At 43.6% G+C, this 24,089-nt stretch overlaps 1 protein-coding gene across 7 annotated transcripts in view; it reads right to left on the bottom strand.

Annotated features, from left to right (window-relative positions):
* Nucleotides 1-24,089, bottom strand: part of LRBA (LPS responsive beige-like anchor protein) — a 1,301,884-nt gene that overhangs the window by 1,133,042 nt on the left and 144,753 nt on the right. For all 7 annotated transcript variants that reach the window (XM_033940548.1, XM_033940584.1, XM_033940558.1 and 4 more), the window contains exon 21: nucleotides 7,318-7,441. In XM_033940548.1, the coding sequence (XP_033796439.1) occupies nucleotides 7,318-7,441 (124 nt within the window). The remainder of the gene's footprint in view (nucleotides 1-7,317; nucleotides 7,442-24,089) is intronic.

The following is a 24,089-nucleotide window of genomic DNA, read 5'->3' on the forward strand; positions in this document are numbered from 1 at the left end:
ACTATCTGATTCCAATAATATTACTGAAGTTGACTGACAACATATTTATAAACGATCTGGAAATTGGTACGAGTGAAGTGATTAAATTTGCAGACGACATGAAGTTATTCAGAGTTGTGAAGACACAGGATGATTGCGAAGACCTGCAACGTGACATAAACACCCTTGAGAAATGGGCCGTGACATGGCAAATGAGGTTCAAGTGTAAAGTGGTTAAGTGCATGTTGGTAACAAAAATCTTATACATGAATACAGGATGTCCAGTGCAGTACTTGGAGAGACCCCCCAGGAAAAAGACTTGGGAGTGCTGGTCGATAAGTCGATGAAACCGTCCATGCAATGCGCGGCGGCAGCAAAAAGGGCGAACAGAATGCTAGAAATGATTAAGAAGGGGATCACGAACAGATCAGAGAAGGTTATCATGCTGCTGTACTGGGGCATGGTACGCCCTTCACCTGGAATACTGCGTTCAGCACTGGTCACCGTACATGAAGGACATAGTACTACTCGAAAGGGTCCAGAGAAGAGCGACTAAAATGTTTAAGGGGCTGGAGGAGTTGCCGTACAATGAGAGAATAAAGAACCTAGGCCTCTTCTACCTTGAAAAGAGGACACAGAGGGAACATGATCAAAACAGTCAAGATAATGAAGGGAATAGACTTAGTAGATAGAGACAGATTGTTCACCCTCTCCAAGGTAGAGAGAATAAGAGGGCACTCTCTGAAGCTAAAAGGGGATAGATTCTGTACAAACGTAAGGAAGTTCTTCTTCACCCAGAGTGTAGTAGAAAACTGGAAAGATCTTCCAGAGGCTGTTATAGGGGAAAACACCCTCCAGGGATTCAAGACAAAGTTAGACAAGTTCCTGCTGAACTGGAACGTATGCAGGTAAGGCTAATTTCTGTTAGGGTACTGGTCTTTGACCTAAGGGCCGCCGTGTGAGCAGACTGCTGGGCACAATGGACCACTGGTCTGACCCAGAAGCGGCAATTCTTATGTTCTTATGACAATTGTTCAAATTCAGATGCTGACTTTGAAGTCAGTAGAACCCCTTGTTCCAGTTCTAGGTCAAAATGGCCAAAGGTGAACATTCTTGCACATCCTGAAGTTGCCAGAGCATAAAATCATATTCATTTGCAAGACAGGGGTGCCACCTTTGTCATTGGTACTGTTGCCAAAGCACTTGGTTACAATGTAAATGAAATGGCGTTGTCAAAAAACTCATTCCAATGTTCACGGTGCATGAACTGTGAGGAGGCAGACCCTCAAGGATGGATTCCTCGACGAAACAGAAACTCCATTAAACATAGAAACGTGATGGCAGATAAAGGCCAAATGGCCCATCCAGATAGGACAACTACTGTCTCCTCCTCTCTCTATGAGATCCCACATGCCTGCCCCATGCTTTCTTGAATTCAGACAAAAGTCTGCATCTACCACACTTTTGTAAAAAAAATATCACCTCTTAACTTCATCCTATGGGCTCATTTCAGAGCCTTCTTTCAAATGAAAGAGATTCACCTCATGCGTAATTATGCCATGTAAGTATTTAAACATCTCTATCATATCTCCCCTCTCTCGCCTGTCCTTCAAAGTATACATATTGAGATTTTAAGATTATCCCCATAAAGCCTTATGACAAAGACCACAGACCATTTTTGTAGCCTTCCTCTGGACAGACTCCACTCTGTTTATATCTTTCTGAAGGTGCGGTCTCCAGAATTATATACAATATTCTAAATGAAGCCTCACCAGAGTCTTATAAAGGGACATCAATACCTCCTTTTTCCTACTGGCTATACCTCTCCCTATGCATTCTAGCATCCTTCTAGCTTTTGCTGTTGCCTTTTCAAATTGTTTGGCTACCTTAAGATCATCACATACAATCACATCCAAGTCTTGCTCATCTTTCGTACACAAAAGTTTTTCACCCTCTAAACTGTGCATTGGGCTGGAAAACTCCTCCTGGACATTACTGAAAGTAAAGAAATGGTTGACAGAATTTGCAGTATTTGTCACTGGCAATGGAGAAGAGTGGTTACTCGGAGTGCCAAAAATTGGCTATGGAACTGGCAAATAGCAAGTTGAAGTCTGTCTCACAGTACTGGATGAGTGGGAATCTTCAGAGACAAGTCCAGGGACTGGTGTTTAATACCACTGCATGTAATACAGGCTTGAAGAACGGTGCATGCACCTTCACTGAATCATCAATAAGACAAGAGTTAGCATAGCTCACCTGTCGACATCATATACCATATAGTTTCTTATATCCTGCAATTTTCAACAAAGAATCATTGCGGCTTACAATAAGATTTGGGATCAGTTATTACATTAACAATTAGATTCTAGAGAGCATATTGAATAGTGATCAGTCATTATAAGGAGAAAAGATAAGTCTTATCTCCTGAGGCTGTAATAGAAGGGAACCTTATATAAGTATAGGGGTAGGCTATTCCAGACTTTGGGGCCCAGGAATTCGAAGGTAGTCTCGAATAGTTTTTTTCGTTGAACATGATGAGGAGAGGGGAAAATCAGCTTAAGATATTGCGTCTTTCTTGCATTATGGAAGAAATGAGAAATATTGATGTTAGATACTCGTTCACCAGTTTTCACCATAAATTGATTTACAGACCATGCAGGAACCGCTATTTGCTCTACAGACCATACAGGAGATAGTGGAGTTACAGATGTTACGGTATTCAAAAGATTTCAGTAAAATTGGCCATACATAGACCAGAGTTCGTATGAGGTTGTTGCGAATTATATGTTTGATGCAGACACAGTCCTTTGGAAAGAAATTGCAACTTTCTGCAGAACAACCTTAAATGCATCGCATGCAAGGGAAGACTACAAGAAGCTTCTTGAGCTATGTTTAATTTTTCTTGGCAACTGCTCGAATACAGATAAAGCAAAATCACCATTTCAAGCACCCAGGACCTTCCATCATGCGCAGTGGATTGCGAAGGCTATCTACAGTATTAAGATATTTCTGTTCCAGCAGCAGTTCTTGTTTACTGAGAAAGAAAGCCATGGCATCAAAGAACTGGTTCTCTTTGTTAGCCTCATCTACATCTGCTACATCTGCTACTGGCATGAAGCACATCTTCCTATAAAAACACCACTCAACAACTTGCTTTTGCTTACAGAACTCCAGAAATATCTAAACAAGGCTGTTGCCAAGGCTGCATCAACAATATTCACCAGACATCTATAGTTCTTATCAGAAAGTTGTAAGCAACCGTATGTATTTTAGCTTCTTTCCATGTGCATTTGTTCACAATTCAGGTTTGATGGTCGGTTGTCATGAGCAAGTCCAGCAAAGACTGAGGCATGCCTTGAAAAGAGAAAACGCTCTGAGCCACCAAATCATACAGAGCGAAGCAGGAGGAGCATACCAAATAAGTGGAGTCCTGAGATACCGGGAAATCCCGGAACCAAAACACTACCGCAGTGTGCTCACGCGAAAGCGAGCCCAAGTTACCAGTGGAGCCAGCACCCAGGAACCCAGAACCTGCCCCGAACCCAAGTGCATGGTCGTGGGGCCCTAAGAAGGTGGCAAACCTGAGAAAGCAACCCATCGCCCCAGGCTCCGGCAAGAAACACTACGCTCTCCCACATGAACCACAAAATCTCCCTGAAATATCAATAAGTAGGGAATGAGAAAGGAATCATCCTTGGGAGTCCGTCAGACGGACCTGGCTGGAAGAAGTCCAACGCAAGCAGGTAGCTAATAAAGGAACCCTCATAATCGATAACCTCTTGGAAAGCCATGGATAGGCGAAGAGCATCCATCAAAACCGATAGTGCTGTTCAAAAGATGCAAGCGAAGCAAGAGCGGAGTCCGCGACCATAGTGAAAAAGAAAACCTGCTCACAATGTTTCCTCAGCAAAAACAATGCAGAGAAACTACTGCAACAGAATGAGATCCAGCCCCAGACAGATTAAATCTCCCGTCCCAGGCACTATAATGTAAATGGAATAACTTCTTTTAGTTCTGGAAGAACCAAAAAACACATAAGGAAGCTCAAGACAAGGGACTCCAAGAAGGAAAGGGAAACCGGAGGAAAATGCAAAGCATCCGCAAAAGCCGTCAGCAGCCTGAAAAAATCGTCAAGGCCCCCGACCTGAAATCATAGAATACCCCCTCTCACGAGAAAACCTCCAGAGCAGTTAGAGGAAACCAAGACCCCTCTCAGAATGAAGAGCAGAAGGTTGGGGAATGGCTGGACTAGAACCGTAAGATCTGGAAGAAGAAAGGGACCCTTCTATGAAAATTCCAGGTGCGCGATCCCCAAAGGAGTAGATCGGCACTCCGAAAAGAGTACCATCTCCATGCAATGATAGCGGAAAAAACATACAGCCAAGTAAATGAAGATACACGAGATGTGATCAAAATACTGCAGTTACCGCCCCATGCAGGTAAGAAACCAACCTCCAGATATCTAAGGCCCTCTCAAAAACCAACCTGCGGCAAAAAGAGAGAGACAGCATAGAGACCTGGCCCGGGAGCAAAACGGCGAAAGGGGACCCTATTCGAACCGAGCCACTAAGGAATAGTCTCAGTGAAAGAATTGACACCCCCTTGTCCACCAAAAGGCGGCCCCGGGCCACAAGTAGCTGCACAGCATTTGCTGGCTGCAAGGTGGGCCATCCAATATGATGAAGTAGCAGATGGCGGTCCCAGACCATATCTGAACAGAGTCCGAAACCTGGAGGATCCGCCACCCAAAAAAGAAAGGAAGACAGCCCTTTCACAGGAATAGGAGAAGCGCCATCCGGCTGCAACGCAGAACATGCTAAGGAAACAACCATGAAAGATTTAGCGAAAGTGTCACCAACCATCTGCAATGACAAGCAGAGATCAAGAGAACAAAACCTCCCAGAAGGCATAGCCCCGAGAGAAACAAGGAGAAACCCGCACAAAGCACGGGCAAACTCCAAACCTAATGGTACTCAGCCGCGATGCGCTGTGGGCCGAACCGGAGTAAAGGGCATATAAACAGGGCAGGCAAACACCAAGAGAAAGTGGCCACACCATACTCTGCCGTATCTAACAAGCTGGGTGCCGAACACAAGCACGCACCAGAAACCCCAGGCAAAGTGCACATAAACACTCCCAAGACCAAAAGCCGCATCCATGATGCGTTATTGGCTCCCTGGTGTTTTTTTTTTTGTTTTGTTTTTTTTAAATATAGAACAAAAAGGAACAGCGAGCCCATCTATGTCCAACAACCCAGGCACTTCGGTCCCACTGAAAATGAACGCCTTGGCAAACACTGCGGCTCAGGCGACAGTGAACGATCTCGGCCCGCCAAAAATAACTGCCACGTGCAGCGCTGCGGCACAGCCGACAGCTAAGGAGAACGGCCCACCGAAAAGAAACAGCCTTATGAAGCGCTGCGGCTCAGCCAACAGCGAAGCAGATCAGTCCTAAGGAAATGGACAACGCTGCGGCTTGCCGACAGCGTAGGAGCTAGGTCCCAAGAAAATGCACAACGCTGCGGCATTGCCGACAGCGTAGGAGCTCGGTCCTGATGAAATGCACAGCCAGAGACAACGCTGCGGCACTGCCGACAGTACAAAGAGCTCAGTCCCGCTGAAAAGTACATCCCCGGAAACCTGATTCTGCTGAAGCAGAAGAGCTGAAGTGTAACCCGCCCGCACGCGGGAAAATGTCAGCCATGCCATGGCTTGCAAGATACAAAACCGGAGGCCTCCAAAAAACATACTTGCAAACTTGAAATACTCAATGGCTGTGCAGCCCAACCAAATCTGAATGTACATAACACCAAACTGCGCCCACTTAGCACAACTGAAATACCAAATGTCAGTGCTGCCCAAACAAAACCGCAGTGGGGAGAACACAAACTACAGCCGTGGTACTCACGCGACTCAGAACCCGCCTTATATGCCTGAACAGACAAGACAAGCACAAGCAGTGGGATAGTGCTGAGTGAAGCCAGTAAACGTCGGTTGTCCAATACAAACCTGGCAGAATGCAGTATCCGGGTTTCTTTTTTTTTTTTTAATTTTTGCAAGAAAGGGAAAGAAGAAAAAAATGGAGACCCAGGCAGACCCTCTATCAATGGAGGGAGGGTGAGGCAGGGACAAGGGGGGCCCAAGTATAACCTCTAAAGCAGGCACTGTTCAGCCGGACACCCCTGTCTCACTGAAGAGAAAATCTCAACAGGAGAAACAGAATGGCAGTCTCACTGAAGAGAAACCTCAACAGGAGAAACAGAATGGCAGTCTCACTGAAGAGAAACCTCAACAGGAGAAACAGAATGGCAGTCTCACTGAAGAGAAACCTCAACAGGAGAAACAGAATGGCAGTCTCACTGAAGAGAAACCTCAACAGGAGAAACAGAATGGCAGTCTCACTGAAGAGAAACCTCAACAGGAGAAACAGAATGGCAGTCTCACTGAAGAGAAACCTCAACAGGAGAAAATAAAGTTCCAGCCACAGCCAGAATTCAGGAGCTAGTTGAATAGCGACATTTTCCTGCTGGGAGATAGAGAATACTGAATAAACAGGAGGAGTGCCAGCCAATAGGACCACCTGTTAATCAGTTTCTCTATCTCCGCCTGCTGGTAGATGTGAGCTATCCCATTGGTCTCTGGATTCATCTGCTGCTGTTGCTAGGGAATTTAGCTTCTTTCCATGTGCATTTGTTCACAATTCAGGTTTAGATGGAAAATTAAAATAAATTCTATACTTGCATTTTATGTAATAAAAATCATTGAGTGACCTCTAAATGTTCACCAAAAGGCTTATAATTTGACACAACAGTGGTTGGACATAGTACAAAAATAGACTCATTAAATTGATTTTTTGGGCCACCCTAAATCAACATGGCACATAAACTCAAAGGTGAACAAGTTTAAATAATGCATATAATCCTAACTATAGGTATATGATGCTGGGCTCAAACTTATCCAAGAGACATAAACAAAGTATATGCCAAAATGTGGACATTTTTCAAACCTATTTTGTAGCATTATGATTCCTAGAGACAAAGAAAGAATTATATAAAATGAATCAAACATCCCATTGGTCAAAAAACATGAGAATGAAATTTCAGAAAGGACAGAGCACAGTGATGCAACTAAGAATTTTAAAGGCAGCTCTATGATTGATATTCAGCATGTCAAAAGCTGCATTGACATTGAGAAGGAATCAACCATGCATAAATATTCTGTACCAGAATGAATTAAACATCATGAACTGTTCACAGAACTCCTTGTTAGCTCTTACCATATAAATTATGTTGGATACCGAAAGCAGTTTTAACAGGCATCCAGAATCTCTAAACCTTACCTCCTGTTTTCTCTGCTGTTGTTAAAAAGCTTGATCATGTCAGAGAGAAACACACGTCGAACCTCCATAGTTTCTGGAGAAGGGGAAGAGGTGCGCAGAAGAGTTGCAATCACTTTCAGCATCTCTGGAAAACAATGGTTCAGAATTAAGCAGAGTAGGCTGAGTCACTATACCAACACAAATTCATAGTGCTGCCCAATGGTCTCATTGATATTTTATCAATAAGCACAGAGAGATCATCATATATTCTAAAGAGTATAGCTGGCCAAGAACAGATAAAATACTTATATAATCTACCTAAATAACCAATAATAACTGTACTTCCATATGTGACTACCAACATTTATATAACCTACTTCATATGCAAGTATCAATCATGTAGTCAAAATACAGTAGAATCAGTTAACCAGCTCTCGGTTAACCAGCACCCTCACCCAACCGTCAAATTTTTTTTATTTTTTTTTTTTAATTTGCCAGTGGAAAAAAAATGTCCCCCAAAACACCAGCAGCAACAGTCCTGAGCCGCAAAACCCCCTCCCTCCCTCAAGCCCTGAAGAACTTGAAGTGGCAACAGTCCTGAGCTGTGAACCCTACCTCCCTCCCGACCCAAAGCACCACACCAGCACAGCAGCGATCTTGAGCCACAAATCTCCCCTCCCTCCCTTAGGCCCCCAAGTAGCTGAGATGGGAACCCCCTGCCTCCAGCCCCAAAGCTCTAGCGGTCCTGAGCAACAAAGCCCCCCCACCTTCCCTCCAGCCCCAAAGTGGTAGAAGCAGGTGGCAGTCCTGAGCCGCAAACCTCCTCGCTCCCTCCCTTACCTGAAGCAGCCTCAAAATGGACTACTTGAGGCCAGCCCCAGCAGGGCCTTTCCTTTGAAACTTCTCCAGAGACTTAAGAGAGTTCGGTTTGAATTCCATAGTTCTGCAATGGTTCACTTCTTACTTCACTAACCGATCCTGTTCAGTTTATTGGAACAATGAACTGTCTACCAGCAAATCTGTTATGTCAGGTGTTCTGCAAGAATCATTATCACCAACTTTCTTTAACTTGTATCTGGTTCCTTTAGCGAAATTACTAGAGTCATGGAACATCAAATTTCACATCTTTGTGGGTGATATTCAACTACTTATATTTGTGGGTAACAATCAAGAAGTGCTCTCTGACCTTAATAGCAAACTGATTGATCTTAACATCTGGCTTGCAGACAATAGCCCAATTGTTAACGCAGAAAAATCATCCATCATGTGGCTATCACGCAGCCAATCTGCACTATGTAAACTTCCTGAACTAGCCGGCAAACCCATCCAACTCAAGCATGAACTCTTAACTTTAAGAATGCATTGTAACTCTGAATTAAGCTTCATTCTGCAAATAAGCCATGTAGTAAAAATGTGCTTCTACCATCTAAGACTATTGTAGCAACTAAAACCTGTGCTCTCTCTAAATAATCTAACAAAATTAACTCATGCTTTCATTACTAGTCGCTTAGATTACTTTAACACGTTATTTCTAGGGTCAAGCATAGCCAATCTATCACACAGCTAATTCAAAACTCTGCAGCTAGACTCCTAACAGATGCATCTGTGACCATATTACTCCGATTATTTAAGCTGCACTGGCTGTCTCTAATTAAGTAGATTGAATTCAAGCTACTTTGCCTGGTTTTCAAAGCCTAGCATCTTACTTCCCGATTATCTACATAAAAAACTAATCAAATATCAACCCAACAGAACTCTAAGATCATCTTTCCATGACCAATTTGAAATCCCAGGTTCTAGATTAATAAAACTTAAAGCAACAAGGAAAAAAGCCTTCTTAGATGCGGGTCCCTACTTTTGAAATTCCATACTTCATGACTTCTTTGAGGGAATATCTTACTCCTCCTTCCGGAAACTATTGAAGCTTATTCTTTTTCATCTTCACTTTTAATCCATTCGAAGTCCATTAACGAATGTCTCTAGCTAAATAATGTATCTGGCACTAGCCTTTCTTAGATGATAAATTGAGATTTTTGATGTCTATTGGGCCATAATGAATCTCAGAACTATAAATGGTCTAGAGTTTACTTCAGTTTAATTTTTAATCTTTCTCATTTTCCTGCTATAAATTTAGATTGTTAGTTTAACTATTCTATCTTTCCTTATAATACTCACTTTCTTGAATCTTAAGGGTTTGTTTTTTGTTTTTTCCTATGCCTTCAATGTTCTTTACTTTCCATGAGGTACTTTCTTTTCCTCCCTCTTATTATATATCTCTATAATGTTAATGTCTTCTCTTGTATGCTTAATTAGAATGTGAGCCCGTTCATGACAGAGAATAGCTCAATTCCTATATTTATTATTGTAAACCGAATAATACCTATGTTCAAGCGGTATATCAAATGAAATAAATCAAATCCAAATGGACATCTATAAAGAGACTTAGGAAAGAGTTGAATTCTCCATTTATCTAAGACGACACTGAAAATATCTATATATAATTATGAAAATACAAATCCTTAAAGACAAGCTGAATAGCTTTAACACATATGTATCCAACAAGCTGAGTATAAAAGACACGATTGGCTGTCCTTTTTAGTTTGAACTATAGGCTTAATGAACCTATCCTCACAGTAAACCCAAGAAAATTTCATATCAAATTTTAATATTAGGATAGATATTGGGATTTTAAGATATCTTGTGTCAAGGGAGAGGAAAAACTGGCATCACTGTACTGCAAAGCAGCTTAAAGGGGCCCAACATTGCAGGAGTCTTCTTTAAAAATACTTCTATAGTTAGCCTTTGAGAAGCAAAGTGTTACTGATGGGTAGTGAAAGTCATTTAACATGTAACAACCTGCCAACAAGAGAATCCCAGATCTCAAGTCGTTTGTTTATACCAGTGTGTCTCAAACTTTTTTTTTAGCTCAGGCACACTAAAACAGGGCAAATGTTTTTCGTGGCACATTATAATTAAAATTATAAAATTGCAAAACTAACAAAAACTTAAATTTGAGTTATTTATTTAAAGTTTTTTAAGCTACATATGGCCAATTGTAACAACGGTGAAACTAAAGTAGGCAGAATGGAATTGCTAATCAATGCGATGATGTGCTTGTTTTTTAATGCAAATTAACTCAAAACACTGCTCGATAGTCAACAAGCAAACACACATTTCATCATCCACCGTCGTTCTTTTTTTTCCAATTTAATTTCTGTCAGAGATGAAAATCCATGTTCTCAAAGATAAGAAGATCCAAACGTAACAAAGCCTTGATTGCATTGTTGCTCAAGTTAGGATAACTACTGCATAAAAAATAAAAATAAAAATTGCTTGCCGTTAGTTTTCAAGGACCAGTTACGTCAAAAAATGATACTTATCTGGGCAGTTGTATCCTTACGCACACAGACACTCATAACATTGTCGGACTCTTGTGTACATGTCATCTATTCTAGTGTATACTTATGAAAGGAATTTTTAAAAATAAAGTAAAATTCTAGAATGTCTCATGACACACCCAGAATCTCTTTGGGGCACACCAAGGTGCCGTAGTGGTTTATACAAACACTGATTCAGCTCAGAGGACAGCAAAAGGAAAGTGGAGCAGCAATGAGACAGTACATGAATTCAAAGTAGATCAACTCCCAAGTGTAAGGGGTTGCTTAAGTAATATGAAGATCTCAAAACTGAGACAGCACATTGGCATATCTCCAGAGCTGTATGGAAAAGCTGCTGATGGATATAAACAAAATCAAATGTCAAATGGAGGCGACAGAAGGCAAATTGGAGGAGTGTGGTGAGGACACAGAGGAACTATAATGTGTAGCTGAGATGATGAAGATTAATGAGGTGGTTTCTTAATTTGATTTATTTGCTTGATATACTGCTTAAGACTAAAGTATCAAAGCAGTTTACAATGAATCAAAGACTTACCTTTTTTTAAATGTTGCAGACTTTGAGAACTGCTCTAGAAGGACATAGGCTGTGATGGGTTCCAGAGTGTCAGGAGGACAGATTGCAGAGACATCTGCTTAATAATGAAAGCGGGGGATATGCTTCATTTTGAACTTTAAGCTCATTTGTAGGGTACTGGGTTCAAAGTGCAGTTACAAGCCATATAATATTGCCTGTTTTCATCACTCCGCCGATAAGTAGAAAGTTTTGCTGGCTGCTAGAGAGGCAAGGAATACTGAGTGGGAGGATTACAGCACTGAAATGTTTGTAAACATTACTACTACTACACACTTCTATAGTGCTACTAGATGTACGCAGTACTGTACAAATTATATTCAGATACTTTGTCTCTAGTGGCCTCACAATCCTATCACTCCTCCCACTATTTTACACACAAGGTGGAGAAAAATCAATTAATTCTTTTAATTTAAATCAGATTTTTATTTTATAAAATGCTTTTTTTGAGGAAAAATCTATCTAAAGATAGATCTCTAAGATACATTATAGTCCAAAATTTAATCATGACATAAGGATTAGTTTTTAATTATGTAGCATGAAACTAACTGTATGTTTAAATTTTTTGATAAATGAATTCTATTAATCCATTCAGAAAAACTGCCCCATGACATATCTAAAAGATATAAGCATAGATGCTTGGTTTTGTATTTCTCAAAACTGTGAATTTATGTCTACAGAGATAACATGCTTCTTCACAGCAAAAATGTTATAAAATATACAGAGTTGAGAAAGACCTTAGCCCCATTGCTCCATTGCAAATTGATGTGCACAGAAATCAACCCCTTACCTCTTAATTGCTAAGTTTATATACCTGCACAAAGAGCTAATTGTGAGGCAGGAAGGACAGTCAGTAAAAATGAAAGTGAAAGCTTTTGAACAGAATACTCCACAAGTCTTGGGATCTTTGTGTGTACCTTAGAGCTTGAAGTTTATTATATTATTCTGTCCTTGGAGGAGAAAACCTATAATGGTAGCAGGCCGTAAAAGAGACCCAGTTTGGGAATACTTTGGTTTCTCTACCTATGGGTAAGGTAGGCATTGACTTTTATGTTTAGGGAAATCTATCAACCTAAACAATTTTGGAAACTATCCATCTTCAAGATCACCATTCTCCTGTTCTATAATTTCAAACTTATCTGTCCAGTATAGTGTTTCAGTTGCATCAATAAATCATATATCCACAGTATATCACCTAAAAAATATATAATCCAACCATCCAGGAACCACCACAGGTAAGTTTGTGATTTAAAAAAAAAAAATTAGCAGATTAGAAAAAAAAGAGGTAACTGATGAAAAAATTGCCTAATTTGTTTATTTGACATACTTTTCTTTCCATCCGATTAAAAACCCACACTTCATTAACATGGTTCAGTTACTAAGACCAGGATACAGTCCATCCAATAGAGCAGATGTTGAAGGGAAATTGCTGGATAAAGTGTATGACAGATAAATGGAGCAATTGCAATAGTTCTAGATGATAAAATTGTTAACCTAAATCTTGATGGGTAGAGTAATTTCCCCAATGATCCTGCTGTATATGATTGTAAAACAGAAGGGAATGGGCTTTCATGAAGAAACAATTGAAATCCCTAAACATCAGGAAATGCACATACAACAGAATACTTACAGGAACTAGCAACAAAAACTATAATAAAATTTGAACCAAAATTCAAATGTCTATTATGCAGTTTAATCACAAACAATGAAACAAAGAAACATAGAAACATAGAAGGTGACGGCAGATAAGGGCCAAGGCCCATCAAGTCTGCCCACATCAATGACCCTCCCCTACCTCTCTTTGCGAAGAGATCCCACCTTTCGATCCCATTTAGCCTTAAAATCAGGCACACTGCTGGCCTCAATCACCTGCATCGGAAGACCATTCCATCGATCCACCACCCTCTCGGTGAAGAAGTATTTCCTGGTGTCGCCATGTAATGTCCCTCCCCTGATTTTCCATGGATGCCCTCGTGTTGACGTGGGTTCCTTGAAGAAGAAGATATCCTCCCCCACCTCGATACGGCGCATGAGGTACTTGAATGTCTCGATCATGTCCCCCCTCTCCCTGCGTTCCTCAAGGGAGTAGAGCTGCAGTTTATTCAGCCGTTCCTCATACGGGAGATCCCTGAGCCCCGTGACCATCCGTGTGGCCATTCGCTGGACCGACTCTAGTCTCAGCACATCTTTGCGGTAATGTGGTCTCCAGAATTGTACACAGTATTCTAGATGGGGTCTCACCATGGACCTATATAATGGCATTATGACTTCGGGCTTACGGCTAACGAAACTCCTTCGTATGCAACCCATGATTTGTCTGGCTTTAGATGAAGCTTTCTCCACCTGAGTTGCAGTCTTCATGTCCTCACTGATGATTACCCCTAAGTCTCGTTCCGCTACAGTTCTCTCTAGGATCTCACCATTAAGAGTGTAAGTCTTACATGGATTTCTGTTGCCTAGGTGCATGACCTTGCATTTTTTGGCATTGAAGTTTAGTTGCCAGGTCCTGGACCAATTCTCCAGTAGGAGGAGGTCGTGTGCCATACTATCGGTCTTGGATTTGTTGTCAGGTCCTGTTGTGTTCTTGTCCACTATATTGCATAATTTGGCATCATCGGCGAATAACGTTAATTTACCCTGAAGCCCTTCAGCCAAGTCCCTTATGAAGATGTTGAACAAGATTGGGCCCAAGACCGAGCCCTGCGGCACTCCACTTAACACCTCTGTCGTTTCGGAGGGGGAGCCATTCACCACCACCCTCTGAAGTCTACCTCCTAGCCAGTCCCCCACCCATGTAGTCAAGGTATCTCCCAAACCTATAGAGCTCATCTTGCTCAACAACCTGCGGTGTGGTACGCTATCGAATGCTTTGCTGAAATCCAAGTACACGACATCCAGGGACTCCCCAATATCCAGCTTCCTCGTCACCCAGTCAAAGAAGCTGATCAGGTTGGATTGACAGGACCTCCCCTTTGTAAACCCATGTTGACGGGGATCTCGCAGATTCCCCTCGTTAAGGACCGCATCCAATTGGTGTTTGATTAGAGTTTCCATTAGTTTGCTTACTATTGATGTGAGACTCACTGGTCTGTAGTTCGTAGCTTCCGTCCTACTTCCTTTTTTGTGGAGTGGAATGACATTAGCCGTTTTCCAGTCTAGCGGGACTTTTCCTTTGCTAAGGGAGAGATTGAAGAGTGTTGATAGTGGTTTCGCCAAGGTGTCTTTTAACTCTCTGAGTACTCTGGGGTGTATGTTGTCTGGCCCCATGGCTTTGTGAACCTTGAGTTTGGATAGTTCACTGTAGACACTATTGGGCGTTATCTCGAAGCTGCAAAACGGGTCTATCGAGCTATCCCCTGTTGGTAGTTGAGGGCCGGATCCCTGCGCCTCGCGGGTGAAAACTGAGCAAAAGTATTCATTTAACAGTTTAGCCTTATCGGAGTCCGATTCTACATAGTTCCCGTCCGGTTTCCTAAGGCGTACTATCCCTCCTGTGTTCCTGTTTCTATCACTAATATACCTAAAGAATGCTTTATCGCCCTTTTTGATATTCTTTGCTAGATTCTCCTCCACCTGCAATTTGGCCTCTCTGACTGCTGTTTTGACGGTTCTTGACTTGGCCAGATAGTCTTCTCTGGATCCCTGCTTCCCTGAATGTTTGAAGGAGATGAATGCTCTCTTCTTCTCTTTTATGAGGTTGGAGACCTCCGTAGAGAACTCATCCAAGATGAGAAGAATTTTAGAAGCACATGAAGAGAATACCAAGCTAACAACATATGGCTGCAGTGCTTATTTGCTATACCTCCTAGCCTAAGACTTCAATGTCTCAGAAATAAAAACTAATGTCCATGGAATTGCTAAATACTTCCAAAACATTCATTTTGCTGCTGCTACAGCAGCAGCTCTAAAAAGAATGGGTAGAACCAAGCTAACTCTTGATGCTAAACGGCCTATTCTGATGACAGTTTGTGAACAAAATCAAGAGAAACCAAAACACTCAACACTGGGCTTAAGAGAATGTTGAAGATATCCTGAGAATTCTGAAACACATTTCTGAAGCTTTAAATAAAATATAGAAAAGTAGCTGTTTTATTGCTGATGCTGTTGAAATTTGGAAGGAACTGCATGAGCACTTAAAAATAGAACTGCACAATGACAGAATTAAATTACAATCATTAAAAATATGATTGGGACAAACACTGTCTCCAGTTCATTTTCTTGCAAATATTGTCCATATCCGGTACCAGGGTCAACTGTAATCCATAGTTAAGTGCTGAAGAAGAGGGGTTAGCTATAACATGGGTATCCAGGATTCATCCATCTGTTATGCCAACTATTAAAAAAAACTTCAGATCTAAGGTGGAATCATTCAAGAAATATGTTTACTAATGATGCTTTAAAGAAAGCCACACTCATGAACTGGTGGAGATCACTTATTAAGCATTTGGATTTAAAGCAGGGGTGTCCAATCTTTTAGCTTCCATGGGCCGCATTGGCCGAAAAAATGTTTCTGGGACTGCACAAATGCTGCAGCAAGACAGAGGAGGGAGCCGGCAAGATGGTAAACACCCGGGGGGCAGCAGAGGAAAACACTGCATCGCCCTCAACCAGGGCCACATAAAATACTTCACGGGGCCGCATGCAGGTTGGACACCCCTGATTTAGAGGCTGTTGAAAAAGATTAGATTATTACCTTGATAATATCTTTTCAAGTAGATAGAGATGGTATGCTGAACCAAGAGCCTTCCATCCGCTCCTGCGAGTCCATGCCAGGAGATACTGATCACTGCTTTCAGCACCTCCTCCTTCTCCCTGCTCTGTTGCCCCCAGTTGCCTCAGTTTCAAAGCCGGCAACTACACTACAGGAGAGAACAGGACAAAGAGAACGTGGAGACTCCCCCCAACAAGACTGATCTGCTCGTAAATCCAAACACATAGCTCATAATCATGCTATGGAGAGGAAAAAAAAAAAAATATATATATATATATTCTTTATTAACCAGAACCCAGAGGAAATCCCTAACTATATACATTCTATATACAATGTCTTCAAAAGTACAATTGGTAGAAAAATCAGAGATGAAGCCTTCCAGCAGCGGGTGGTCCAGACAGGTGCATTGACTATGAAAGGCAAGGGCATTCAGCATACCAACCCTAACTACTGGAAAAGATATTATCAAGCTAAGAATCTAATCGCTTTTTCACAGTGCAACAGGGATGATATGCTGAAACAAGATTTGTACCTAAGCAGTCCCTGAAACACCGGGTGGGAGAGATGAACCTGCTCCCAACATTTAGGCCTCAAAAGAGGAGTCTTCCTGAACAGCCACATGCACCATATAAAATTTGGTGAATATGTGAAGGGATGACCAAGTCACTGTCTGGCAAATCTCATCTGTCGGAACTGTCTTGGCTTCAGCCCAGGAAGAGGCGATCCTTCTCATCGAATGTGCTTGAATAGTAAAGGAAGACTGCCTACCTCAGACAACGTAGGACGAAGAAATATCAGACTTAGTTAATCATGAAATGGTAGCTTTGGAAGGCGGTCTCCCTTTCTTAGCCAGATTTGTTAATAAGAAAAGGTGGTCCAAGACACAAAAGTCATTCATAACCTCCAGGTAACGTAAAATAGCCCTCCAGACAACCAACACCTTCAAGACTTTGTCCTTCTTCCTAGATTCTGAGAGCTGGAAAGCTGGAAGTCGAACTTCCTGGTTGATGTGAAACACAAAAACCATCTTCAGCACGTAAGAGGGAACAGTCCGCAAGGAAACCTCTGCCTCTGTGATACATAGGTTAAGGATCCCTGTAGAACAAAGCCTGCAATTCGGAGATGAAGTGCGCAGATGTAATGACTACCAGAAACACCATCTTGATAGTCAGATCCATAAAGGAGGCATCCTATAAAGGCTCAAACGGAGGCCACGAGAGCCCCTCCAGTACAATGTTCAGGTTCCAGGACGGACAGGGCTTGTGAACAGGGGGCCGTAGCCTCAAAAGAATCTGTAAAGAGAGCATCTGGCACCCTGTAACCTGAAACAGGAAACTTCAGCTACCTGAGCCTTCAGGGGGGAAACCGCCAGCCCCATATCCAGACCTTCTTGAAGAAAAGACAGAACAGCTGACACCGAAGCCATGGCAGGGTACAGCTGCTCCTTCTGGCACCAACATTGGAATGTGTCCCATGCCTTTGTGTATGCGGCAAATGTAGCAGGTTTTCTGGCTCTTAGAAGCGTGCACACCACCAGATCCACGTAGCCCTTTCAGGTCAATTCTGAGCGCTCAAGAGCCATGCTGTGAGATCAAAGAGCTCCATATCTTCCAGAATGATTGGACCTTAAGCAAGGAGGTACTGGAAGGGCCAAAGTTTCAGAATGGGGCCTGATCTGACGATACACAAGGTCTACATATCATGAACACTGGGGCCCTTCTGGAACCACCAAGACAACCCATCCCAGATGCCTGGCCACTCTTCTTGGGACTCTCCCCATCATGGGCCAGGTAGGGAACATGTACAGGAGTTCATCCACTGGCCAAGGCTGAACCAATGCATCGATCCCAGTGCTTCCTCACTCATATCTGCAGCTGAAGAATCGCATAGTTTCTCGCCATTGCCATAATTTTGAATGTAGGATGGCCCCAACAGTCGAAAATGGTCTAGAATGCCAGAAGTGAGAGAGATCACTTCCCTGGGTCCAGAGTATCTGCTGAGAAAGTCTGCCTGTATGTTTTCATGCTGACAACGTGAACCACAGTAATAGCCAGAAGATGAATTTTCGCCCAATTGAAAAGGCTCACACCTCCTTCTGGAGGCCAACACTCCTGGGTGCCTCCCTGCTTATTGACATAAGTCACCACTGTTGCATTGGCGGAAAACACCCTGCCAGCCTTGTTTGACAACCAGGGCTGAGACTGAATCGGCATCAACCAGATGGCTTGGAGCTCCAGCCTGTTCATGGACCAATGGCATTGCAATGAGGACCACTGACACTGCACTGAACTCCCCAGCCCAGGAGGCTGACAGCATGGTCCAGGAGTCAATCCGTAAAGGCATCCCTGAGGACAGTGACTGAGGACGAAGCCACTAGGCCAAGCTGCAGCAGGCCACTGTCGTCCAGGACATAAGAACATAAGAACACTTGTCCAACCTTGTCTTGAATCCCTGGAGTGTGTTTTCCCTTATAACAGACTCCGGGAGAGCATTCCAGTTCTCCACCACTCTCTGGGTGAAGAAGAACTTCCTTACGTTCGTACGGAATCTATCCCCTTTTAACTTCAGAGAGTGCCCTCTCGTTCTCTCTACCTTGGAGAGGGTGAACAACCTGTCTTTATCCACTAAGTCTATTCCCTTCATTATCTTGAATGTTTTGATCAAGTCTCCTCTTTTCAAGGGACAACAGGCCTAGCTTCTCTAATCTCTCACCGTACGGCAATTCCCCCAACCCCTTAACCATTTTAGTCGCTCTTCTCTGGATCCTTTCGAGTAGTACCATGTCCTTCTTCATGTATGGCGACCAGTGCTGGATGCAGTATTCCAGGTGAGGGCGTACCATAGCCTGGTACAGCTGCATGATAACCCTCTCTGATCTGTTCGTGATCCCCTTCTTAATCATTCCTAGCATTCTGTTCACCCTTTTCGCTGCCGCTGCGCATTGTGAGGTTGGCCTCATTGACTTGTCAACCAGTACTCCCAGGCCTCTTTCCTGGGAGGTCTTTCCTAGTACTGCCCCAGACATCTTGTCCCCCACATCTTGTCCCCACCAGCCATCCTCCTACCCCACCAGTTTGGCTTCAGACCCAACTTCAGCACCGAATCCCTTCTGGCCTCACTAATCTCTAAGGTGCAACAACTCCATTCTCGCAACAAATTCGCTGTTCTCCTACAATTCGACCTCTCCGCAGCTTTCGACGTCGTCCATCACGATATCCTTATCTTCCAACTCTCCGAAATAAGCATAAGCTCCACAGTCCTAGATTGGTTCTCGAAATTCCTACGCTTCCGCTCCTACACTGTTAACTTAAACGGTACTTCATCCCCCCCCCTGGAAACCGAAGTGCGGAGTCCCGCAAGGCTCCCCCCTCTCTCCTATCCTTTTCAACATCTACATGTCCTCTCTGAAACTCCTTCATCTATCCCCCCTGGAAACTCTCTACACCTACGCCGATGACATCCTCATCCTCCTCGAGACCGACTCAAACCTCTCTAACCTCGCTGAGAACATATCCACTTGTATTACGAATCTCCAATCCTGGGCCCAATCTGTCCAAATGAAACTGAACGAGTCCAAAACAAAACTACTTTGGCTCGGCCCAACATTAGATCATTTACCCACCTCCATCCCATTACCTTCTGGACCCACTCTTCTGCTTGAGTTTTCAAGTAAAATCCTAGGCATCGTCATAGACTCCTCTCTCTCCTTCAACGATCACCTCAACTCTTTGATAAAAAAATGCTTCTTTTGCCTTCATATGTTGAGAAAGGTGAGATCCTGCTTTCATCATTCTCACTTTACCGTCCTCGTTCAATCTACTATCCTCTCTAGACTGGATTACTGCAATTCCATCTATATAAGCCTTACTAAGAAAAACCTCCATAGACTTCAGCTTATTCAGAACGCCGCAGCTAAGCTTATTTTCGCAAAAAGCAAGTTCGATCATGTCTCCCCACTCTTCTCCAAGCTTCACTGGCTCCCAGTATACTCCAGAGTCCTCTTTAAATGTGCCTGCTTAGCCTTCAAGATCCTACATGGCATCCTTCCTCCCGTTATCCCACTCTTTTGGAATTCCTCAAAACCACACTCCACCAGACCCTCCCAAAAACTGAAACTATCATTCCCCTCTATAAAAGGTATATCCCGCGCAGGAAAACTTGGAACATCTCTCCCCTTTAGAACCACAGAACTCTGGAACAACCTCTCATCCCCACTCAGAAACTCAAGCTCCTTCCAATCCTTCCGCAAACACTTGAAAACGTGGCTCTTTGCAAAAATCTAATCACCTCCTATTCTCCAGTATTCTGTCCCTCTCTTTCCTCTTAGTCCCTCTCCTTTATCCCTTATTGTAGTTCCTTTCCTCTTAACTCTGTAAACCGTGCCGAGCTCTGCGCTTGCGGAGATGGCGCGGTATACAAACCTAAGGTTTAGTTTAGTTTAGTTTAGTATCTTGTATTCGTGTGTGGGATTTTTGATACCAACATGCATTACCTTACACTTATCCACGTTGAACCTCATTTGACATGTCGCTGCCCATTTCTCGAGCGTGGTTATGTTGCAGATCTTCACAATCCCCTTGCATCCTCACTACTCTGTATAGCTTTGTATCGTCTGCAAATTTAATCACCACACTCGTCGTACCCATTTCCAAATCGTTTATGAATATGTTGAAGAGCACAGGTCCAAGTACCAAGCCCTGCGGCGCCCCACTGGTGACATTTTTCCAGTCCGAGTATTATCCATTTACCCCCACTCTCTGTTTCCTGTCTGCTAGCCAGTTTTTAATCCACCTGAGTATTTCACCCTCTATTCCATGGCTCTCAATTTTTCGAAGTAGTCATTCGTGTGGAACCTTGTCGAACACCTTCTGAAAATCCAAATATACAATGTCGACCGGGTCTCCCTTGTCTGTCTGCTTGTTTACCCCCTCGAAGAAGTGCAGCAAGTTCATCAAGCAAGATCGTCCTTTGCTGAAGCCGTGCTGACTGGTCCTCATCAGTTTGTGTCTGTCAAGGTGATCAATGATGCGGTCTTTTATCAGCACCTCTATCATCTTTCCCCGGTACCAAAGTCAGACTCACTGGTCTGTAGTTTCCCAGATCTCCTCTCGAACCTTTTTTGAAGATTGGCGTAACATTTGCCACCTTCCAGTCTTCCGGAATCCTTCCCGATCTAATCGACAGATTGGCTATTAGTTGAAGCAGTTCAGCTATAGTCCCTTTCAGTTCTTTAATGACCCTTGGATGGATGCCATCCGGTCCTAGGGATTTGTTGCTCTTAAGCCTATCAATCTGCCTGCATACTTCTTCTAGACTAACTGTCAACCTTGTCAGTTTCCCGTCTTCGCCTTCAGCGTATAGCCTGTCGTGTTCCGGTATGTTGTGTATGTCCTCTTTGGTAAATACAGATGCAAAAAATGTGTTCAGTTTATTGGTATGGCTTTGTCCTCCTTTAGCACTCCCTTTATTCCATTATCATCCAACAGTCCCACCGCTTCCATGCAGAGGGTCCCGTTGCAGAAGATCAGTGAGCGAGAAGGGTGCACTGCAGGGCGCATATATGCGCTCTCGCCCAAGAAACCACTTCTATCGTGGCCGCCATCGAGTCCAGGATCTGAAGATAATCCCATGCCGACAAAGACTGCTGCACCAGAAGAGCTGAGATTAGGTTCCCAAGTTTCAGCTTGCATGCCTCTGTAAGAAACACCCAGTCTTTCTTCGTGTCGAATCAGACACCCAGGTACTCCAGGGACTGGACAGGTTGCAGCTGGCTCTTCATCAAGTTGACAATCCATCCCAGACTTTGAAGGATCATCAAAACAGTCTGCACCGCCCTCTCTGCTTCCTCCTGTAAGGGGGCTCTGATGAGCCAGTCATCTAAATAAAGTTGGACAAGCCAACCTAGTTTGAAGATGTGAACAACCACAACCAATCACCTTGGCGAAGGTTTGGAGGGGATGGGGGCTATAGCCAAGGAATCACTAACAAGATAAGGAAGATGTTAAGCAAAGGAAACATCTATGATCCAAGAATATTGGGATGTGGATATACAACTCCAGGAACTCCCCCGGTTGTGCTGAAACAAAGACCAACTGGAGAGTCTCTATATGAAAATGAGGCACTTTGAAAGCTGCATTGATGTACTTGAGGTCCAGGATAGGTCCTCTGAGCCTTTCTTGGGAATGACAAAGTATGTTAGAGCCCGAATCCACATCTGATACCTGTTCGATCGCCTGAATGTCCAGCAATTTCTGCAGGGTCACCTGGACATGAGCTGCTTTTTCCAGTCTGCCTGTAAGTCCACAAACCAGGCGGGGGGGGGGGCGAACTTCAACTTGTAGCTATTCCTGATGACTTCCAGAAACCATTGGTCAGTCATGATAGCCACCCAGGCTTCCTGAAAATCCTGCAGCCTGCCTCCAATCTTGCACAGAAAGGCTGCAGACCTGGCATCATTGCAACTTCTTGAGTTGCCCACCTGAAGGGGAGGTGGAGCCCTGGGATTTTCTATTCCTGGAGAATCTCTGCCTGGAGAAAAGGTGTGAACAGCATGTGCCTCCAAAGGACCCATGGGCCTGTCTTTTAGAAAGAGACTTCAGACAGCAGTCCTGGACACTGGCCATGAGGTCATTCAACCCCTGGCCAAACAGCATATTGCCCCAGTCCAATATCTGATCCATAGGATTCTGCCAGCAGATATAGAATAAGCCAAAACTTTTGCAGATCATATAGAGCATCAGTCACATAAGTCTACTCCCACCAGCAACAGCTGGGAAGGAGATCAGAAGGCACACCTTCTAGGTTATGCAATTTAGAATGGTACACTTGAGCCACAAAGGACAAGGACCTCCACAGCCCTCACCACCAAAGATAATGCCTCAAGCTACATTTGAAGCAACATGTCTAGTCTGCAATCCTGTTGATCCTTAAGCATCATTCCCCAACTGGAAAGAGATGTGCATTTGGTCATCTGAGCCACCATAGAGTCCACTTTAGGCATAGCTAACATCTTCTGGAACTCCTGGTTCATAGGATATAACTTGGACATAGCTTTAGCCAACTTACGGGAGCCCTCAGGGTTCACCCAGTGCTCAGAAATCCGAACTTTCATATCCATATGCCATGGGAAGATGATAGGCCCAGAGTGAATTCCACCGAAAAGAGAACATTGTGAAGTAGGCTGAGGAGGATCAATTTTCAGCTCCTTCAGAGCCTCAATGAGAAGATCCATCAGTGCAGCAGACAGAGGACTCTTCGCCCTGGTCCACAGCAGCACTCAGACCCTGATCCATTTCACCCAGTGTGACATCATCTCTAACTGAAGCTTCACTCTGTGAAAAGAGGATAAGCGTCCAGATAATCTTCAGTGACTGTCCGACCAGCTGTCAGTGTCCAAGGAAGACACAGGCCTCTGTTGAGGAGCAGACGCTGAAACACAGGGAGGCAACGCAGATGGTCACTTTCTAGCAGACCCGATAGGTGCACCAGTTCACAAAATCAGGTGTAAAGGACATAGAGGACCAATTATCCCCTTCAAAAGGAAGGTTAGAGCACTTACTATTCACTTTGGGGCCATCAGTGCCTCTATTAGATACTGGTGTCAAATTATGAGACTCTGCGTGAGCAAAATTGTCCTTAACCGTCCCAACAGTCATTTGGCAGCATTATTAAGATGGTCAGAGGCTGAACCAGAGGTCCCCGCCTAACCAGCATGCCTGGCGGAAAAAGTGACACAAGGGTGCTTCTCCAGTGCCCAACCAGCACAAACTTCACGTTATTGGAGCAAGATGACTCCATCCCTGGTGGCTAAACTTCAAAACAAGGCTTTTTGAAGAAGTTTGAGAATTTAAAAATCAAACTGGAAAAAATCCAAAAAGTCCACCACCAGAATTTTTCACTGAAGAGACGGCTCAAGCTCTACCGGAGAACAGCCAGAACCAGCGATTTTAGGATTTTTGGGATAGGGGAACAAGGCTTCAAGTTAGAACCACAAAAACCTCCAATTCAGACCCTACTCCATCCCCAAATTGCCCTGTGAGCTGTGGCAGCCCTACTCACAGACCAGATGCTTGAAAGATGTGCTATAGCCTGCCACACTCCTCTCAGAGTAGCT

The sequence above is a fragment of the Geotrypetes seraphini genome, chromosome 1 (assembly GCF_902459505.1).
Source record: "Geotrypetes seraphini chromosome 1, aGeoSer1.1, whole genome shotgun sequence".
Classification (NCBI taxonomy): Eukaryota; Metazoa; Chordata; class Amphibia; order Gymnophiona; family Dermophiidae; genus Geotrypetes; species Geotrypetes seraphini.